This window comes from Phalaenopsis equestris, unplaced genomic scaffold (assembly GCF_001263595.1).
Source record: "Phalaenopsis equestris unplaced genomic scaffold, ASM126359v1 Scaffold000002, whole genome shotgun sequence".
In the NCBI taxonomy this organism is placed as follows: Eukaryota; Viridiplantae; Streptophyta; class Magnoliopsida; order Asparagales; family Orchidaceae; genus Phalaenopsis; species Phalaenopsis equestris.
Genome location: NW_018164444.1, coordinates 23,099,995 through 23,120,317, shown reverse-complemented (window position 1 = coordinate 23,120,317; position 20,323 = coordinate 23,099,995). Strand labels below are relative to the sequence as shown.

At 35.8% G+C, this 20,323-nt stretch overlaps 2 protein-coding genes across 5 annotated transcripts in view; both read right to left on the bottom strand.

Annotated features, from left to right (window-relative positions):
• The window catches only part of LOC110018009 (peptidyl-tRNA hydrolase 2, mitochondrial), a 51,895-nt gene that overhangs the window by 4,824 nt on the left and 26,748 nt on the right, over positions 1 to 20,323 (bottom strand). The window contains exons 7-9 of one of the 4 annotated variants that reach the window (XM_020715215.1): positions 18,983 to 19,022; positions 8,863 to 8,932; positions 6,306 to 6,585 (exon numbers count right to left, since the gene is read on the bottom strand). In XM_020715215.1, the coding sequence (XP_020570874.1) occupies positions 8,883 to 8,932; positions 18,983 to 19,022 (90 nt within the window). In that variant the 3' untranslated portion in view covers positions 6,306 to 6,585; positions 8,863 to 8,882. Of the gene's footprint in view, positions 1 to 6,305; positions 6,586 to 8,862; positions 8,933 to 18,982; positions 19,023 to 20,323 lie in introns of those variants that run through there. The other 3 variants (XM_020715217.1, XM_020715213.1, XM_020715214.1) reach the window with 3 other exon arrangements.
• Positions 5,377 to 5,886, bottom strand: LOC110018010. The gene is made up of 2 exons (XM_020715218.1): positions 5,617 to 5,886; positions 5,377 to 5,530 (listed from the first exon to the last, which is right to left on the bottom strand). Exons 1-2 carry the CDS (start codon positions 5,733 to 5,735, stop codon positions 5,377 to 5,379), a joined length of 273 nt encoding a protein of 90 aa, XP_020570877.1. The 5' UTR covers positions 5,736 to 5,886.

Below are 20,323 nucleotides of genomic sequence, written 5' to 3'. Positions count from 1 at the left end.
ATATAGAAGATGGAAGGCATAAAATGAGGAGAACACCGATGGGGTAATATGCAATATTAGTGGGTGTGAACTTAATAACTATAATCAATATTTTAAGAAGGTAGTGTGATATCAAGCGTTTGATTAAAATGCCTTAGTTCTATTATACAAAAGAATGGGGATATACATGATGATAAAGCTTTTATAATTTAAATTATATGTTGAAATGGAAAAGTTTCTTAGAAATGCTACTTTTAGGGCCTATTAAAGCAGAAGAGTATGTCTAAAGGCTTGACGCTTAACCGAGACCACCACCAAGTCTCGACCCCAATACCTCCATTAAGTTTAGAAAATCGGGGGTTATTTGATATAGCTTTCAATCTTCACCATTTTTCAAATTGCAAACACGTTAACATTCAAGATTAAGTTTTAGACCATGTTTCAAATTGTGTTTCATCATCTTGCATTCAAGTGGCATAGCTGCATTTTGTCGTTCCTTTATTCAAGATCTTTTCATTGTAAACATATATATTTTAAATAAATTATAATGATAATTTCAAGCAATGATTTTTCTAATAATTATTAAATAATTGAATTGAGAGAAAATTACAATCATCACAAATAACCCACAGGTTTTAGAGAAAGTTACATAATAACTTCAAGCAATGACTTTATTCAATATTTTTTGCCCAATAAAAATAATGATATTTAAACTGAGCATAAGAAAAATGAGAATGTTATGATGGATGTGAGAAAAATTAGAAAAAATGAATTGAATAATTATTGCAGCAGCAAAAAAAAAAAAATTGGTGCTGCATCTATTAAATATAGCATAGTTAAAAATAGATCTAAGTGGGAAGAAAGGTAAAAAAATGCCCCTCTAATACATGCAAATAAAGTTACATTCAAATACAACAACAACAACAACAAAGCCTTAATCCCACTATGTGGGGTCGGCTACATGTATCCTTTCTCTCTATTGCGTCCTATTTAGTGTCATATTTTCATTTAGTTCTAGTAAATTAAGATCATTTTTTATACAATAAGCCCAAGTCTTCCTAGGTCTACCTATGTCTTTCTTAAGACAAGTCGAATCTAAAACATTTACTCTCCTAATCAGATCATCAGATGGTCGACGTTTAATGTGACCAAACCATCTAAGACGACTTTCTCTAATTTTGTCCGTCACAGGAGCTACACCAACCCTATCACAGATATATTCATTTCGTATTTTGTCTCTAAGTGTAAAGCCACTCATCCACCTATTCATTTATGCTTCTTTTTTAAAGGCCAACATAAAAAGAAAAATCAGATGGCCTGAGGTAAAATAGATCGAAGCTCAAAAGATTAGCAAAAATATATACTTACAATCTCAAGCAACTCTCATCAAGAATAAACAAAAAATTAGGATTCATACGAATGCCCCATATAACTAGATGATAAGACCGATGATCAGCATTATATTTATACAGTGTTAAAATACATGCATTTTAATGCAATTGATATTTTATATTCAGTATTATAATATTATGCACAAAATTTTAATTTATATTATATTCATTGCATGAACAAAAATATGCATAAATGCATGTTTGCGTGGCTGCAGTATTAACTTCAATGAAAGGTAATTAATGAATTCCAAAACAGTAAATTCAAATCATATAAGCTCAAAAGCAAATCATATTTGTAATTTTCCACTTCAACCAGCCATCAAATAGCTGGAATGATGCGGTTTCTTACTTTTGGCCTGCCACTTTTTCTATTCAACGAAACAAAGCATTAGTAGAAATGGACTTTACCTCATAAATTACCAGTGAAAAAATAATTAGAAAGAAAATGACACGTCATTCTTATAAAAATCATAGCATGAAAACTCCCTTCTTATTGGTAATCGAAAATATGTTTTCTCACTTTCTAAGAAAACTCTCATTGATAAATGAGCAAGAATTTTCTTTTATTTTTTCTCATAGAAAAAGTTCACTTACAAAAAAAAGTTGTGTTTAGCTTTCTCAGCTATAAAAGGGCATATAGGAAACAAAATACAAGAACTCGTACATTATGTATGTTTGATTTACAGGAAAAAAAATAATTCAATTTACGTCAGTTCAAGTTTTTGTTCATTCCCTCCTGCAATCAATTTGGTTGCATTTACCAGAGCTTCTAGCATGCTGAAACTATTTGCTATAAGATAAATAACCCCAAAACAAAGAGAATGCCCTAAAGGGCAAATAATCATGCTCGTTCAAGGAAAAATGCCAATCTTATCTTCAAAATTAGGACTTTATTTACAACGAGTTAGATTAAATGAACGAAATTTCTTCATCATGGAATATTAATGGTCTCATTCTAATAATGTTAGATTAGGGTAAATACATATAAATTTTAGTTAATTGGGTTAATTAATTAATGGGGGTTTGTTACTATAGGAGTTGGCTCAAATATGAGTCAGGTTGCAGTTTACATTCATTGAAAGGCATAAATTTAATTGGTATAGGGCTTCCTACTCTGTTTATGACTGTGCCTAAAAGGGGAGTCTTATAACCTTGCCTTATAGATGAGGCGGCCCTAAAAGGTGGATTGAAGTGGACCTTACATCCATTAGAATGCTTGGACTTTAAAACAACTCACAAAAGTATCGCAGCCCAAATAGAGGATGGCATTTCAATGGGATCCTACAACCTTGCAACATGAGTAAGTGGTCCAAAACTGACAACTCATCAGAAACCTCGAACCAATTATGAGATATTACAAGATTGAACAAGCCCCATGCCTATAGTCCTAATTGATCAAGATAATACCAAAAACCTTCTAATTGAATCATTAAACTGCATATTATAAATATATATATAATCTATTTGATAATATGTTTGCAAGAATATTGACACAAGTTATTTTTTACATCTTTATTTATGCATATATATTTTTCTTATAACATTCTTGTTGTTTCTATAATATTAAGAAATTTCACTCTGTTTGTAGGTGGTACTGCAGAATACTTGAAGAAATTTTCAAAAACATAATAATTTACCCATATACATCATCAAGACCAACAAAACCGTTGAACTCATTAATTTTTGTCTCATCTACATATAATATATCTTTCACCTTTTGTTGGTTATTGACTTTTCTTTCTTGTTCCAGTTAAGCCACTCGCTGTGGTGGAATATCCTCCAAATACTAAGATGAAGATGGAAAATAATTGGATTTCATTGGATTGTTCCCAGCTAGTCCTACATTTTACTGACTTACGTTGGTTTAATCCTTACGTCGGTTTAATCCTAGTAATGGTAAATACATTGAGTGCAATTCAGTGACTCTAAAGTGTTAAAGAAAGCCAATTACCTTAACCTGCCACCTTAAATCAACAAAAAAAAAAGAAACTTAACTCATAGTACTAAGAGCAATGTCCATTTGGATCTAAATATGTTTGCTGCCTCCAGGAATTGCCCTTTTTGCCGAATCTATCAGAATTGAACCACTGCACTTAGTCAAGCAAAGATTATAACTTCATTTACCTGTCTGCAGTCGAAATGCTGCACCAGTTTTTTTCCACAACTTATGTTTTATTGAATATACTCAAACGAGTTGCTGCAATCAGCAATAGAGTGCTAAATATATGCTTCTTAGTGTTTTTGTCTACTGTTGTGTATGCTGAAGTTGCTAAATATACTCAACCTAGACTAGGAAAATCCATGTCCGGTAAATCTAGACAATATCAACGGCAGACTTAGTTTAAGATTTTTGTAGTGAATTCTGCAGCAAGCAAGTTCAAAACCATGTGGGCATACCAGCCTTAACGCAGGAGATCTTGTGATCCTTGGGACAACGCCACCAACAAAAAAAAAGATCCTAAATGCACTAGTGATGTCAAGCTCTCAAGAATATTGTGATGCCTTTTTTGTTTGATGATGCCCTGTGAGCCTTGGTCATAAATTAGTTGCATGTAATCCTTGTTGTTCTTCTCATTGGGTACAAATCAAAAAAGAGTGGAGAAAACAGAACCCTGACCAACTCTAAGATCAGCAAAACATAGAGGTTGTTTTCTCTCCCGGACAGATCAAAATCAACGAAACAAAGAAACAAATAAGAACCTATTATCACTGAAAGAAATTCAAATTTTAAAGAGAAGATACCGGAGTCCAAGCAAAGAAGATTATGCAAATCAACAGTGTTACATGGATTCCCATGGCTAGCTAGGCGAAACAACCTCAGTTGATGAAAGCAGAAGCAATAAAATCAGCGTGGGGTTGAGGCTAACAAAGCAAAGAAATTTTAGGTAACACTAACAAAAAAAAAAAAAACCAAAACTCAAATTGATAAAAAGTTTGCAATAGTGATTGTCAAATATGCAATTTTTCGTGATAGAAGCAAACACACTAATTTGCATTATCACTGCATCAAAGAATCTATCACACAAAAAGAGATGCAAGTGGAGTATGTAAAGTCTCAATATCAAGTGGCACATATTTTCACTAAGCCACTCAAATGTAAAGATTTTATTAAGACATGAAGTTTGCTTTAAGTTATAAATCAATTTCTGGCTAGACAAAGGCTATGAGAAAAAAGAAATGTTAGTTTGATGAAAAATGATAGGCTCATTCCAATACATTTAATCCCATTGCTACAATTAAATATCTAAAATCTTCTTCTATCTTATATTACAAAAGCTAATGATTACTATATTAGATTTTTTCCAATAACTACTCTAAAATATGTTCTAGAATCATCAAAAAATTATTCTAGAACATTTATTAAACTCTAGACAACAAAAGAACAAAGAACTATGGACCAAAATCAAGTTTAATTCAACTAAACAAACTTCAAATACCATAATTGAAAGCTTAGTGAAAATTTATTTCTAAATATGAAAGGAAAAAAAAACACATAATTGCATCCATCAAGCAAACAGTACAACTGTAGCATCAGAACTTTCGTAGAAAACTACATTTTTTTTCCATAAGATTCTGTAAAAGAGTAACATATCCAGTAAAACCTAGTATTGTTATCTGCAAAAAAAAAAAGAAGGAAACTAAGATAGTAGAAAAACAAAAGAGCAATGAATAATCACATAATTCGACTGCCGATAGTCAAACTTATGTGATGCAAAAGGCAGATATTTTTGTAATGTCCTTGGAACTGTTTCTTTAATGAAGCAGCTTTTTTTCCGCAGCTCCACTATTTCTCATCTCTAATTTGCAATCAGTTAACCAACCATTGCATATCATAAAAAAAAAACAACCTAAATGAATAAAATAATAGCAATAAAAAAATCCTTAATTACTACTCGATCAACTCCCTCGCAACTCAATCGTCCCCCCAAAAACCAGCAAAAAAAAAAAAAGAAAGGAGTATGGAAGATCCAGCGTTTTACTCAACGAAACATAAAGTACAGTGGAATCAAACCCCGGGGATCGATCTGCAGAGCGTACCCTGGTACAGCGATCTCGAACTCCCCACCGCTTCCAACCCGATTCGCGACGTCAGCCGCGCGGACGACACAGCACTGTGGAGCGGAAGCAGGGATTGCAATGAACGCACCGCTCGGGAAACCCTAAAAAGAAGAATGTAACCAAATCAGACAAAGCAGAGCTCGGAGCTGAAGAACAAGAACAAGTGAGTAAGGTGCGAGCTAGTTGCCTCGGTAAGGAATGGGGACGGCTTGATATAGCGGAGGCTGTAGAGATTCCCGATTGGATGACGGATGATTTAAGCAAAGACACTGCAGGCCTCGACATTGATCGTAAGCGAAAAGCCATCGGAGGAAATCAGAGGAGGGAGGGTGAGCGGGTAAACCCAAGGGCAAAAGAGCCGCTTTTAAATTTACATGCATGCCACTAATGCAAACTAGAACCCTAATTATGTATGTAACATATAAATGGGAAATTTAAATGTGTAGCACCTACTATTTACTCATTTATGTATCTAGCACATAAACCTTCATATATATATATATATATATATATATACACACACATGCATGCACACACACAAATTTGATTTCTTCAAAATTGAAATGGTCGAGGGATGAATAAGCCCTCATGAATTAATCTCAATGAGCTAAACAATCCCTGACTCGACTCGTTAACTCGTGAGTCAACTTATTTTTAAAAAATATTAATATAAAAAATACTTAAACGATATTAAAATCTAAAGCTTAATCTTTAAATTATTAAAAATACCTTGAAATTCATAATTTATATTTTATCCAAGTAATTTTTTATTGTCTTATAATCAAATTATATTAATCATCTTACTACAAAACTAGATTTAATTAATATTATTCTGTTTCTATAATAAATAAACTAGTTCATGAGCTTGACTTGATCTAATATATATAAACTCAAAGCTAGTGATACTCCTGAGCCCAACTAGAGCCATTCACACTCCTAGCATAGATCGTCTTTCTGGCGGCAAGTGAGAAAATATTGCATCCGGACACTGCACGGATGCCCAACCACCTACCTTCACGTCGTCATACACCTTATCAGCGGGTGACGTTACGGCCAATAGTTGATCATCTGGACGTGCGGACATCATCATCCTAACAACCACCTTTTGCAAGCTCGCATTCTGTCCTTTGTATGATTTCGACCTCCTTTTATACATCTATTTAAAAGGAAAGGGTTCATCTCTCATTAGGGGCATTTTAATGAAAAAAAAGTTATTTTGAAACATCTATGGGATAATAAGGTAGTTGTTTTCATCTAAATAAGCATATTATACGAAATATATGAAATCAAAACTCTTTTCTTATATAACTTTTTATTTATTATTAAATCATACGTTAAAAAATAAATGGCTGTTTACATAGGTACCCCCTAAAAAAACACTATTTTACATTCCTGACACCTAAACTCAAACATTTACAAACAGGTCCCCCTACATCTCAGCCTTCAGAAAAGGGACTAATGAAGCCTTAAGAAATAAGCTGGTTAAAAGTGCTAATGATGGCAATGATTGGACATGAATTTACTGCTTTAGAATGGGACAGCTTTTTGCATATTTAGATTTTCCACTTCTGCTTTTGGGAATTAATTTCTTGTTGTATTTTAAAAAAATTTATTGTAGAAAGTTAAAGTGTGGTAGCAGCCAGAAACCTGTGGTCTAATTTTTCGAAAATAAAATAAATTTGTAATAACCAACGTAATTTTTTGAAAGACAGTTTCTTTTAAAGTCGTTTCACAACTGCTTCTTCAAGCAGCTGCAGCTGCCCCAAACAGTCCTTTAATGGGTTATTTGATTTCTTCAAAATTGAAATGGTCGAGGGATGTATTGAGCAAAGCCGACTTATGACAGCTCAATAAGTGCTCATGAGTTGACCTCAATGAGCTAAACAAGCCATAACTCGATTCATTAACTCGTGAGCCAACTTATTTTTAAGAAAATATTAATATAAAAAATACTTAAAGGATATTAAAATCTAAAGCTTAATCTTTAAATTATTAAAAATACTTTGAAATTCATAATTTATATTTTATCCAAGTAAATTTTTATTGTCTTATAATCAAATTATATTAATCATCTTACTACAAAACTAGATTTAATTAATATTATTCTGTTTTTATAATAAATAAACTAGCTCATGAGCTTGACTTGATCTCATATATATAAACTCAGAGCTAGCGATACTCCTGAGCCCAAAAAGAGCCATTCACACTCCTAGCATAGATCGTCTTTTCGGCAGCAAGTGAGAAAATATTGCATCTGAACATCGCACGGATGCCCAACCACCTACATTCACGTCGTCATATACCTTATCAGCAGACAACGTTACGACCAATAGTTGATCATCTGGACGTGCGGACATCATCATGCTAACAACCACCTTTTGCAAGCTCGAATTCTGTCCTTTGTATGATTTCGACCTCCTTATATACATCTATTTAAAAGGAAAGGGTTCATTTCTCATTAGGGGCATTTTAATGAGAAAAAAGTTATTTTGAAACATCTATGGGATAATATGGTAGTTGTTTTCATCTAAATAAGCATATTATGCGAAATATATGAAATCAAAACTCTTATCTTATATAACTTTTTATTTATTATTATATCATACGTTAAAAAATAAATGGCTGTTTACAAACAGGTCCCCCTAAATCTCAGCTTTCAGAAAAGGGACTAATGAAGCCTTAAGAAATAAGCTGGTTAAAAGTGCTAATGATGGCAATGATTTGACATGAATTTACTGCTAATGGGGTTCCCATCCATGTTCATTATATTTAGATACATGATGGTTGTTAATGGCTTACCCTTCGATCTGTAGTAAGCCGGTAGCTACTTGACACCTTTGCAGATATAATAGATAAAATTACTATCAACAATTTAAAAACTACTAAGAAAATGAAAGCCAATTAGAAAACTTAAAAACTATAGGAATGAAAGATGAAAGTTTAAGGAAGGGGGTAATTACATACAGACAACCCTAAACTTCATATTTACAAATCAACTGCCCTCTTTCATCCATTTTTAAAACTCTCAATCAAATATCAAAAATTCACGGTAAAACCCCAACCCATATTTTTCATTTTTATCAAATTCTCAATGCTTTGATCGTGGCACACCTAAATCATTGGTTCATAGATTCGGTAGTGATAAAAAAAAAATCACCTGATGATTAATTTATAAATATCAATGTTTTTGTATGCTTTTTTCTGTTTTTATGAACGTGTTTATTTAGTATGTTTTTTACAAAACTCACCCAACTAAAGTTGCCTTTTTTTTTTGACAAATCAGGATTCAGCTCCCCAACTCAGTACTCAATTTTTTAGGCAATCAAATGACCCAAAAACTACCCATAGGTAAATAAGTTACATGCAAAAAACAATGCAAAAGTGTAAACAGGATCTGCAAAATAACATAAGAATTCAACAATGAAATAATTACATGTATTTAGTGGCACCTGGCTACAAAAGGCGTTGTTTGCCAGTAACAGAATCCACCATGGCCTTCTTTCCTGTGCTTTCAAAGACCAATGAGCAACTAACAGAGATTTCATGGGTAAGGCAGCACTTATAATATACATAGATACATACATACATATATCACGATGTAAATTTTCATACATGCCACACAAATCTTATGTATTTACATATCTAACATCTAAACTTTGTTATTTACATTTATAACACATTGGCGCAATAAAACTATACATGCAAAAGGTTTATTTCACTTTAAAAAAGTTAATAATAGTGATATTTTTGATGTGGGTGTTAAACACGTGAGTGGTATGTATGTGAATATCAATGTTAGGTGCTATATATGTAAATATATAAGAATTGTGTGTATGTATGTAAAATTGTAAATGCCACAATAAGTAAATGCAGAATGAGCGATGCAGCCTAAACTGTAAATAGCATTGAAATGGAACTAAAGAAGTTGAGGATACCTTCTAGCTAGATTTAATGCCCTAATATGTGAGAACCACAAACTTAAAATGAAGTCATTCTTTATCTATGAAAAATGTGACTAGTTCTCCATTGCGTCCTATTGAGTGTCATATTTCCATTTAATTTTAATAGATTGAGATTATTTTTTATACAATATGCCCAAGTCATTTTAGGACTACTTTTCTTTTTCCTAGCCGAATCATCAGAGGTCGACGTTTAATGTGCCAATGCTATCACGGATATATTCATTTCGCATTTGTCTCCAAGTGTGAAGCCGCTCATTCATCTAAGCATTCTCGTCTCAGAAACACTTACAGCTTTATTTTATGCTTCTCTTTTAACACCTTTGTGAATCGTTTTGAAAATATTCTCCATCGCTACTTCCGAATCATCCAACCCTAATGCTATCTACACACTCATCTAATGGGGTTGAACGATTAACCAGTCGCGTACATGCCCAAACCATATAAGTCTATTTTGTAAATTCCTTTACTTCGATAAATGCTACTCCAATCATTCCTATAATATGATGATTCATTAATTTATTCTTGAGAAAATTACATACATACCACAAAATTCTTATGTCTTTACCTATCTAACACCTTAACATTTATATTTACATTCACAACACTTTGATGTCATAAATCAATGAATGAAAAGTTATAAAAGGAAAAGTTATAAAAGTAAAAGCAGTTTTTTTTTTTAATATGATATTAAAGATTTGAGTGGTATGCATGCAATAATGAAAGTTTAGATGTTAGATATGTAAAAAAATAAGAATTGTGAGGTAGGTATGTAAATGTCTCTTTATTTTTTTAGTTGTGTGACACCATCGTAATATTATGATTTCAATCACACTCAAGTTAGTTATAAACAACATTTTCAATGCCCAAATGGTAGATCACACAACATAGTCAACAAAATTTAAGATTTACATAGCTTAGCATCAAGCGTACTTGATATCCACTTATTTCATAATACTTCCAAGGCATTTCTCTAGTATAACTAGTCAAGCTTAACTCTAAGTTACAACAACATCCAAATCTCCACTTTTCTACCCATAATTGATCCAAAATATTTAAACCAAATCATATTTGCTCTATTGATTCTAAGTCCTCAATATTATAAACATTATCTTCATCATTCTAATATTCAGCCATTTGAGTAGATGCCTTACAAATTAAAATTTAGTCATTTGTCAAAGTAGGCGCAAAAAAAAGGACAAATTAAATTTGTACTTCACTAAATCCAAATTTTCTTCCCTTCTGTTACTTTTCAATGTAAATCCAGAATTATTAAATCAGATTATTATGAGGATTTAACAGATTTAGCTTAGGAAAAAAATCACAAGAGTGGAATTATGCCAAACACCATAAACGAATTTAATGGACTTAACCTTAAATTGCATAATAATTTTTCAATGTAACAATTTCATCATTTATTTATGTCATCATCCTTGACTAAGATCTTGAAATCTTTGTTTTTTATGCACTTAACAAATCAAAGTTAATTAACTCATTTTCATTCTCTCTCTTGTGCTATTTTATGCCTAAAAGTTTCTGATTTTCCTTTATTCTTTCTTTTCTTTTCTTTTTTTGCAAAGCAATTTTCTTATGATCAGCCTAAATCTCATAAAAGCGCATTCTTATTTTCAAATAATCTTTTCTACCCCCTCACTCCAACAACATCCAATCAAGGTCTACCAGTATGAGTTCATAAAAATAAGCAATAATTCTGTTTACAGCAAAATGCCAACACGAATCTTAAAGGGATCAACCAGCTACGATGGAGTTCAGGCGACTAAAATCATTTAATAAAGAGCGAGGTGGACCTGCGAAGCGGTCGTTCGAAATCTTTGGTTTTTTATGCATTTAACAAATCAAAGTTAATTAACTCCTTATTCTCTCATGTGCTATTTTATGGTCAAAAGTTCCTGATTTTCCTTCGTTCTCACTCTTTTTTTTTTTTTTTTTTTTTTTTTTTTTTTTTTTTTTTTTTTGCAAAGCTATTTTCTTATGATCAACCTAAATTTCATAGAAGCACATTCTTATTTTCAAATAATCTTTCCTACCCCCTCACTCCAACAACATCCAATCAAGGTCTACCAGTATGAGTTCACCATAAAAATAAGCAATAATTTTGTTTACATCAAAATGCCAACACGAATCTCAAAGGGATCAACCAGCTACAACGAAGTTCAGGCGACTGAAATCATTTAACAAACACCTTCAAAGTCGACAAGGATGACTTCGCCCTGTTTTCAGCTGGAAAGAAGCCCCAATTGCTTGGGGTTGAGAATAAAGTGAATGATTATAAAAAGCAATTTGTGCTCAGTTCCTGAGCGGTTGGGAGATCCTCACCAAGCTGACAGATACTTTAGCGGACATGATCAAGTCCATGCCGAAGGAACTTCGTGTCGTCGGAGCAATGTTGACCTGGCGCAAGTTGTCGGTCCCTCAATATATTGTTGAGGTGATTGTTAACCAGGTGTTGAATAGTCAGATGACTCGGGATTTGTGGCTTGCTTCCTTAGCTATGAAAGGGGCTCAGGCGAAAGCAATGTTAGATAAGTTTGCCGCCAAGCAGTAGAAACTGAATTTCCCATCGTCCAAAGGTAATCTCATAGAAGGTCAGCCCCCTGGTGGTGTTGCCGCTGTGAAAACCTACACCAACGGTGCTAAATTTGTTACTTTTTGGTCTAAGATTTCGGTCGTAGTCCAAAACATCGTAACCGATGAAGTTACTATTATTGTTTGATCTCATTCAATTGATGCAGGTAAAACTGAACCAAGAAATTTGCCTCTGATGAAGAAGCCTCAGAAGGAGTAGGGGCACCAAACACCTCACTGCCCGAAATCGACTAGCCAATTGACTCGCCCCGAACTGATCCACAACCACTCGCTCCCTTTCGCTAGGTTCATAGGCAGCTAACCCGTCTTTCATAGCTCTGTCTAAGAAGACCAGAGCTAGCCACCTTGACCCTCTCTCCTTATTCGGATCCATGTCCGAAGATGCAGAATTGTCTTCTGGCTATGATCCCTCACCATCTCCCGAGAGACAAGCTATCCGCCGTCAAGAAAGAGTCGATGGAAGTTTTGCACATCTCTCTTCTCCCCTCACTAAAAAGGAAAAGGGGGTACTTTAAATGACCTCCAGTGAAGCGAGGAATGGAAGGTTGTGGGTCGGCACCGACTACCGATTCAATTTAGTGGGTACCTTGAGGGACTAGTTCCCTAATTCTGCAGAGACCAAGGGAATCCCACTAGGACTAGTGGAATTGGTATGGTTGAACGACTTCGATCAAGCCTTGAAAAGGCTGAGTTGTCGGGAGATTTTGCAACAGTCGGCCTTTTTCATTAAATGGCGACGCAAGCTGCTCACCTTCAGGAGTTTGGCTTTTGATGTTGCGGAGAATTCTTTGGCTGAAGCACAAAAGAAAGTTACTTTACTGGAAGTCGAGCTTAAGAGAGCTCGAGATGATCGAGATCTCCATAAGGTCAAGCTTTACAAATTCACCGTTGAGAGGAAGGATTCACCCAACATGCTGCTTGTTTTGCTGAAAGAAAAAGAAGAATTGAAAGCAAAGGTTGCCTCGTCCATTTCCAACGAAGAACGTATGCCTGAACTTGTGTAGCAGTTCTGACATGGCATGGATTATGAGATTGAAAGATTTATACACCATGGACTGATCGATGTCAAGTTCTCCAGCCCTGACGAGTTTGCAGCTCTGATTCCTATTAAGGCGAAAAACTCTTTGAATCCTCTTGGACTTAGAAACTTATTGTAATTTTGTTTTCATGTAATTAATTGAAAGAAAATTGTAAGACTTGTAATCACTTTCTGCATATATAAAAATCTTTCGTCCGATTTTACTTTTCATCATATTTGTTTTGAATTGCTTGTATAATTATCGATCGTTTACTTATTTCGGAAGTGAGTCTGTCATTGTTTATCGACCGATGTAAATTATTTGTGTTGCATCTGGATCATTCAACCTGATTATCGCCTTTCGGAGAGACTTGCATTTTGGGGTGATTTTTCTAATATACCGTGCATATTGTCTTATATAAATATTGAATCACTTCCAAAGCTAAATCCCAAACATAGATGGTGTTTTATACATCGATTGACTATTAATTTTAAAGGCCGATCGATTGAACAATTTAAAAGTTGATCGATAGTTTAATATTTGGATTAGTTGTTTTTCATAAATCTTATTTGACTCTGACCATGTCTCGTTTGATCGTTCGGATTTCCAACCCGAGCGTGTTTACTACCTACGCTAGCCACAGATTTTGTCGTTACCTGTAATGGTAACCATCAGGACTTGTTTTCGAGATGAATTACACTACTTTTAAGTGAATCATGTCGCTAGAAAACAGTGGATTATCTCCAAAAATTTCAATCTTATCGAGTTTAGAGACATGGGCTTGCAATTCAAAGGTAGTGTGAATAATCGATCGATCCACCAATCGATCGCTTTTGATACGAACCTTATCACTTGATCAATCTGAGCTCCCCGAGAGTTGAAATCAGTCGTTATCTAGCTTTACGCGTTATTCAATCGGGTCGAGTTCGCCAAGTGTCAGAAAGACTCGAGTTTATTGTTAAAACAAAGTTAGCCAAATTTAAATTCCATTGTATTGATAAATCAATTGTTTACAAGCTGGAAACGATACTCCTTTTAGCATGTACATAAGAAAATTTTTTAAGGAAATAAAATCATCTATGCTCCATGTCCGAGAGAGTTCTTTCCCTGCATAAATCTTCAGCTTGTAAGCCCCAGAGATATTCGTTGGCTGATTATGTACGGGTTGCTCCATGTTTGGTCCAGCTTGCTGACCGCTTGTCGACGAGCAACTGAGTCGACTTTCTTTAGAATTAAAAGAAAGTATTAAATCTCCTAGAATGAAGATTTTCTCTCAGACATGTTTGTTGAAGTACTAAGCGGTTCGTCTACTCATTTCTTTATATTGAAGAGTTGAGTTGGTTCGCTTTTCTTCCGTGAGGCCGAGAGCTAGCATTGCCCCCTCATTGTTAGCTTCCTACCATTTGGCCAGATTCTCTTGTATGAATGAAAAAGTTGTGACAACCTTTTGGCTATGATGGTTTATTCGACACAACATTGCCGCCATCACATGAGTCAACATGAATGGTGTTTGACCAATCGCCGTCGAAGGTATTGTTCGAATAGCCCAAAGTACTGACAGTAGCAAATCCGTCTAGTTTTCTTTCGTTGTTTTAACTTTCTTCCTTAACAGATTTAAAATTATCTTATTAGTTGCTACGGTTAGACCAATGAGATGACTCTCCACCTCCCCCAAAGATGGTCAGAATAATCCGACAATATGAACTTCATTCACCTTGACGGGTCCGTTCATGGCTCCTCAGATGGGACATTTCTCTATCGCCATGTATGTCCCCCGATAACTACAAACTCTTTAAGTTTCCCAGCCTTGATCAGTTCTTCCACCAAGTTATACAGATGACGTCACTCCTTTGTGTCGTGCCCGTGATCACGATGGTTATCACAATACTTATGTAAATTCTGTAGGGCAGGTTCGACCTTCATCGAAGGGGCTTTCCTGAAGTACTCCTTGTTTCGTATGACTTCAACTAACTCAACCATCGAAACATTCAACGAAGTCAAACCCTGCATCTCCCGATATATGTGCGGACGCTCGTAATCCAAGACTGTCACTGGTCAAAATATTGATTTTGACCCTGATTACCTTTGTTGTTGCCTCGGTTATCCATGTGTCGTTGATTGTTGTTATAACACGGATGATCAACAGGATTTTGGTTACCCTTTGGCTTTTGTCCTTTGTTCTGCACCTTCCTCTTCTTTAATCGATGGTCAGACGATTTTGGTTTTGGCACGAGAGGGGCCAGTAAGAGTCTCCTCGTCAACAATGTGACTGTTGGTCATCTCTAACAGTTTGGGAAAAAAACTTTGGTTCGAGCAAGCTCAAGTCACACTTGAATCGCCCATCTCTTACTCCTTGTGCCAAACCAGCAAGGACAATCAGAGGTTGTAAATCATTTATTTTGAGCATCACCTTCTGTAATTGAGTGATGTAAGTCCACAAGCTTTAGTTCTCTCCCTGCTTTACTTGAAGCAGAGCCCAAGGCTTCTTTCTCGTCTTCTATACATCGGCGAAATGAACCACAAAGTGTTTCTTGAACTTAACAAAGGTTGGAATAACACAAACTGGTGACTTTTGAAGAGCTGGCTCCTTCAATGTCGTCAAGAAAATCCGACGCTTCACTGCGTCATTGATCTGCAGTACTCCGACCAATGATTTGAAAAAAACTACATAATCGGTCGGATCATTCTTCCCCATGTAAGAATCCAAATGTAGAATCTTTAACTTTGTCGGTGGTACTGCCTCCATGGTATGTTTAGTGAAATCACTGTTAGGGGGGCGCTGAACATGTGTTTCTACATGTTCTACCCGATGCCTAACTATCGGCGTGACAGTGTTGTCCACGTGCTGGAAATCTCCTTACCCTTCGGTCATATGATTGCTCATGCATCTGTTGGACACTGGCGGATTCTCCAGGGAAACACCTTGAGGGCGAGTTTCCTAAGCCCCCATCTCTAGAAGTGGAGGGTGAGTTTCCCAAGCCCCCATCTGTAGAAGTGGTGGTTGATCATTCTTCGAAAGAGTTCTTCTCAAAGGGTCTTAAATTGGGCCATCATTTGCTCCCACAATTCTGAGACTCGTCGTTGTATCTTTCGATTCACTGATTAGTGAACTACTTCGATGTCGTGTCTCTTTGTTGTGATTCACCTTCGTAATGTGCTATGCTTCTCATTTATGGCATGTCCACGCTCACCGCACCACCTTTTAGATGTTGAATCTAAATTGTCTCTCCGTAAACACATCTCGCAAGTTAGAGCTAAGAGAGAAAGAGATAGAATCGAGTGAGAGAGAATACTCTGGTCTTCATTTATGTCTTGATCACATATTTGTAGGGCTCTCAAAATATAGTTACATAAAAAGGAGGGAACAATTATATGAATACCCATAATTGAGTCGACTTTTCTGTCGAATGAAAATTACATTATAATACAAAGAAAATATGAAGTTTGTTGATCGTCGGTGATTCGAGGTTGATTAACAATGTTGACTCATCAAATCACTTCCTACTAGGGATCTATTCGATCGATTAAATTCGTCTGGTCACTCTGTTGGAGCGCTTGGCTGATGGTCAATCAGTCGATTTTGCCTTGTGGTCGAACGACCGCTTGGCAGGTCCACCTCGCTCTAAAAGTGATTGACATGTCCGTTGATAGAGGAATGTCCTCCTGGCGGCATAAGACCACGAAGGTCATAATGGTAGCAATTGAGTTTGGGAGGACCTGCATGGGATAACTCTGTACCGATTAAAGATGCTCTGCAGTCGCAGACCATACTTGAACCGATCCCTGTAGAAGGTCAAGACCGGGCTGAAATCATCGGTCAATAGATCAAACTCCCGAACTTATCGCAGGACAATGCTCTTGTCGAAGACGTACGATTATTGCACTTCACATCTGCCGCAGTCAGAAAAATTGTGTCGATGGCAAGGATAGGGTCCGAAGAGAGTAGGAGAATACTCAGAGCCATCGAAAGATCGCAAGCAAAGATTTCAAAAAGGAATTCAAAGGAGTAAGAAAGCAAAAAAAAATAAACCAACAACCTCAAGCCCTCTTTATAGATGGGCGCGGAAGTTGAAGCGTCTTGAAAAGATAAGTATCACACAAAGCATCATTTCACATTATATTAACTATTATTTATTACAAATGACATTATTACAACTTTCAAAGAAACAATTTAATAAAAGGATCTTCCGCCGCTTCAGCTGAGGCATACCCCTGTTAAAGCATCCTTCGGAAGACCAACTCCCCGTTTAACCTAGTTTGCTCAATTCGGTCGACGTCTTAGTGAAATTTACTCAAAAAGGTAGACTCGCGAATGGGCCCTAACTCAGCCAATGCATCGCTCAATTCACATTGAAGCGCAGATATCCTTGCCTCCAACCTCGCATAGCGAGCCAGCAACCTCTGCAAGGGCATATCAACAACCTTCTCGATCACTTTTGTTGAAGGGCTAGCCATATCATTCATTCAATGCTCCATCAAACCGAAGGACAGCTGCAGGCTCTCTAAATGTTCTTGTTGGGAGCTGTTGAATGGGTCTATCAACCGATACACACACTCGTCGATCGATGTAAGAGATGTGATGGCTGGATTCTGCGGTTCAGTCGCAGGAGTTGAAGCAGAATCAACGATGATATTCTTGGATAGCCCGCCATTATTACGATTCTCTGGCGCAGCCGACTCATCTACATTAAGAATAATGTCAATGAATTATTAAAGACTGTCAAAGTCAGAAAAAAAGTTTACATACCAAAACATCTATTTAAGTAAGAAGGGTAACAAAAAATTCGTCTGTTCCTTGTGCCTCGAGATCTCCATCCTTTTTCTGCAGTAGGGGTGGAGGAATATCTACAAAACTTTTGCTTTTGAACTCCCTTGGCCACCCACAGTTCCTTCGATAAGTGGGGCAGCTTGCAGGTTTTCCTCGACGATCATGTTGATGCTTGGACCAAGATGGAAAGCATCCGTCTTCTGAGAATTCTTCGTTGCCTGACTGACAGGGCCTTCCGAAGAAGCAACTTGATCGACCGACTCAAGTTCGGGTGTCGATTGCTTCTTTCTCTTAACAATTTTCAATTTTTTATTCTCGGTTGTAGTAGGGGCGGGAAGCTGAAAGCCTTCCAGAGCTAGAAGGCAAACGTCAATATCCTTCTTATTTGAACTGTCAACCATGATGTCACTCAAAAAACTTCAGAAAACTTGAATGATGAATACATCGCAAGCCTTCATGCCCGATTTATAGGGCTCATCAGAAACAAAATTTAAGGGAGAATTAATTATTGGATTAATTTCTTCGTCGGCAGAGTCATTTATTATTTAATGATTTTTCGGTCATTATCATAGTTGTCGTCATCAAGAAGTAGAAAAGTTGGAAAACTAATATGTACATAGCAAAAATGCGAACATGAATCTCAAAGGGATCGAGCGGCTACGATGGAGTTTTAGGCGACTGAAATCCTTTATAAAAGAGCAAGGTAGACCTGTCAAGTGGTCGATCAAACACGCGACAAAATCAACCCACTGACCTTCAACTGAGCGACTTCGACTGAGTGATCGGATGACTTTAATCGATCGAATAGATCCCTCGATTGAAGCGATAAGATGTACATGGTCGGTCGAAATTACTGATCAACCCCGAAGCACTGGCGATCAACAAACTTTATATTTTCTTTGTATTATAATGTAATTTTCATTCGACGAATATGACGATTTAGTTATAGGGGCAGTTATAATAACTATTCCCTCCTTTTTATGTAACTATATTTTGAAAATTCTATAAGTAGACGGTCAAGACTTAAATGAAGACCAAAACACACACACACTCTCTCTCTCTCTCTCTCTCTCTCTTTCTCTCTCTACTCTAACTCTCGGAGCGCATTTATGGAAAAACAATTTAGGATTCAACAAATTCATAACATTTTTATTTATCATAAAATGTCATTAAGGAAAAAATGAATTTGAAGAAGCATACCCGGGCCAATGGCTAGAACAGTTTTTGATCCTGCTTGAACCTGAAAAACAGCAGCCAAGCAAAAGCTTTGAAATAATTGATGATATATGATCAATGCGAAAACTAGCTCATTTTACAAAGTGCAAAAGGCCATCAGGAGAAAAATCTGAGTCATTATGGTTCTTTTTCATAGAATTAAAAGAAAGAGGCATTTACAAACGTACCGCACAATTCTTATCTATTTATGTCACTAAAACTTAAACTTTCATATTTACATGCATAGCATTATTATTACATAAAAAGTAACACTATTATTGACATTTTAAAAGTGAAAAACACATATTCATGCATGGGTTTATGACACGAGTGTTATAAATGTAAATATCTAACTTTAGGCATCAGGTATGTAAATACATAGGAATATGTAAATTTCTCTAGAATAAAAAATAAAAGGAAAGCTAATAGAAAAATCAAATAAATATTCTTTAACAATTTCTCATACCAGTAGACTCTTGAGAATAAGAGGGGTTTGGCAAATGTGCATTCAACTGATAACAATGCACAAAACACAAAAAATAAGGTGCAAAACTTCAATGCAAGTTGCTAGACAAAGGAATCACTGTTATTGTTCTTCATCTATATGCGCTTAATGCAGTGCGAGCCGGATCCAATCAAAATTAAAAGTAGAGATGATTGTTTAACAAGACATCACATGAAAACTGATTTGAGATATCAATTACAACCAAAACCACCTAAATATTATCGGTGTGAGTAAGGTGGAGAAATTAAGGGAAAAGGGAGAGTGAGAAAGTGGTGTTGTACAGAATTTAAGCTTGAATTGCCATTGCATCCACCAAAGTTGCTTGAACAGTGTCCAATCTCAGAACGGACAACATGAGAACGTCCAGGACATCAAAATTATTTAGGAATGAAACGCATGTTACTTGGATATTGCACACGAGTTGGCAATACACAAATTGAGATAAATTTGAGAATTTTGTACATGAATGATAAAATCGATGTATCATTTAAAGGCCTTCGTTTAAGTAGAACTAAAACTGAATACATGGAATGTAATTTTAGTAGTAATAACTCTAGTGACAGAAGTGTGACTTTGGGTGATCAAATTATTAAAAGGTGTGAACGATTTAGATATCTTGGGTCCGTTGTCCAAAGCGATGGTGATATAGATGGGGATGTGTAGAGTAGAATTCAAGTTGGTTGGTTGAAGTGGAGGAATGCTTCGGGCCTTTTGTGTGATAGAAAAGTACCGCTAAGACTGAAAGGAAAATTTAATAAGACGGTGGTGAGACCTGCAATGCTCTATGGCGCTGAATGTTGGCCTTTAAAAGAGAAGCATAA

Excerpts from the sequence above, each read along its gene's own strand:
- LOC110018010 (XM_020715218.1), bottom strand. The coding sequence starts at position 5,735 with ATGGCTTTTCGCTTACGATCAATGTCGAGGCCTGCAGTGTCTTTGCTT. Across the intron at positions 5,531-5,616 it reads CGTCCCCATTCCTTACCGAG|GGTTTCCCGAGCGGTGCGTT; the intron begins GCAACTAGCTCG and ends TCTTCTTTTTAG.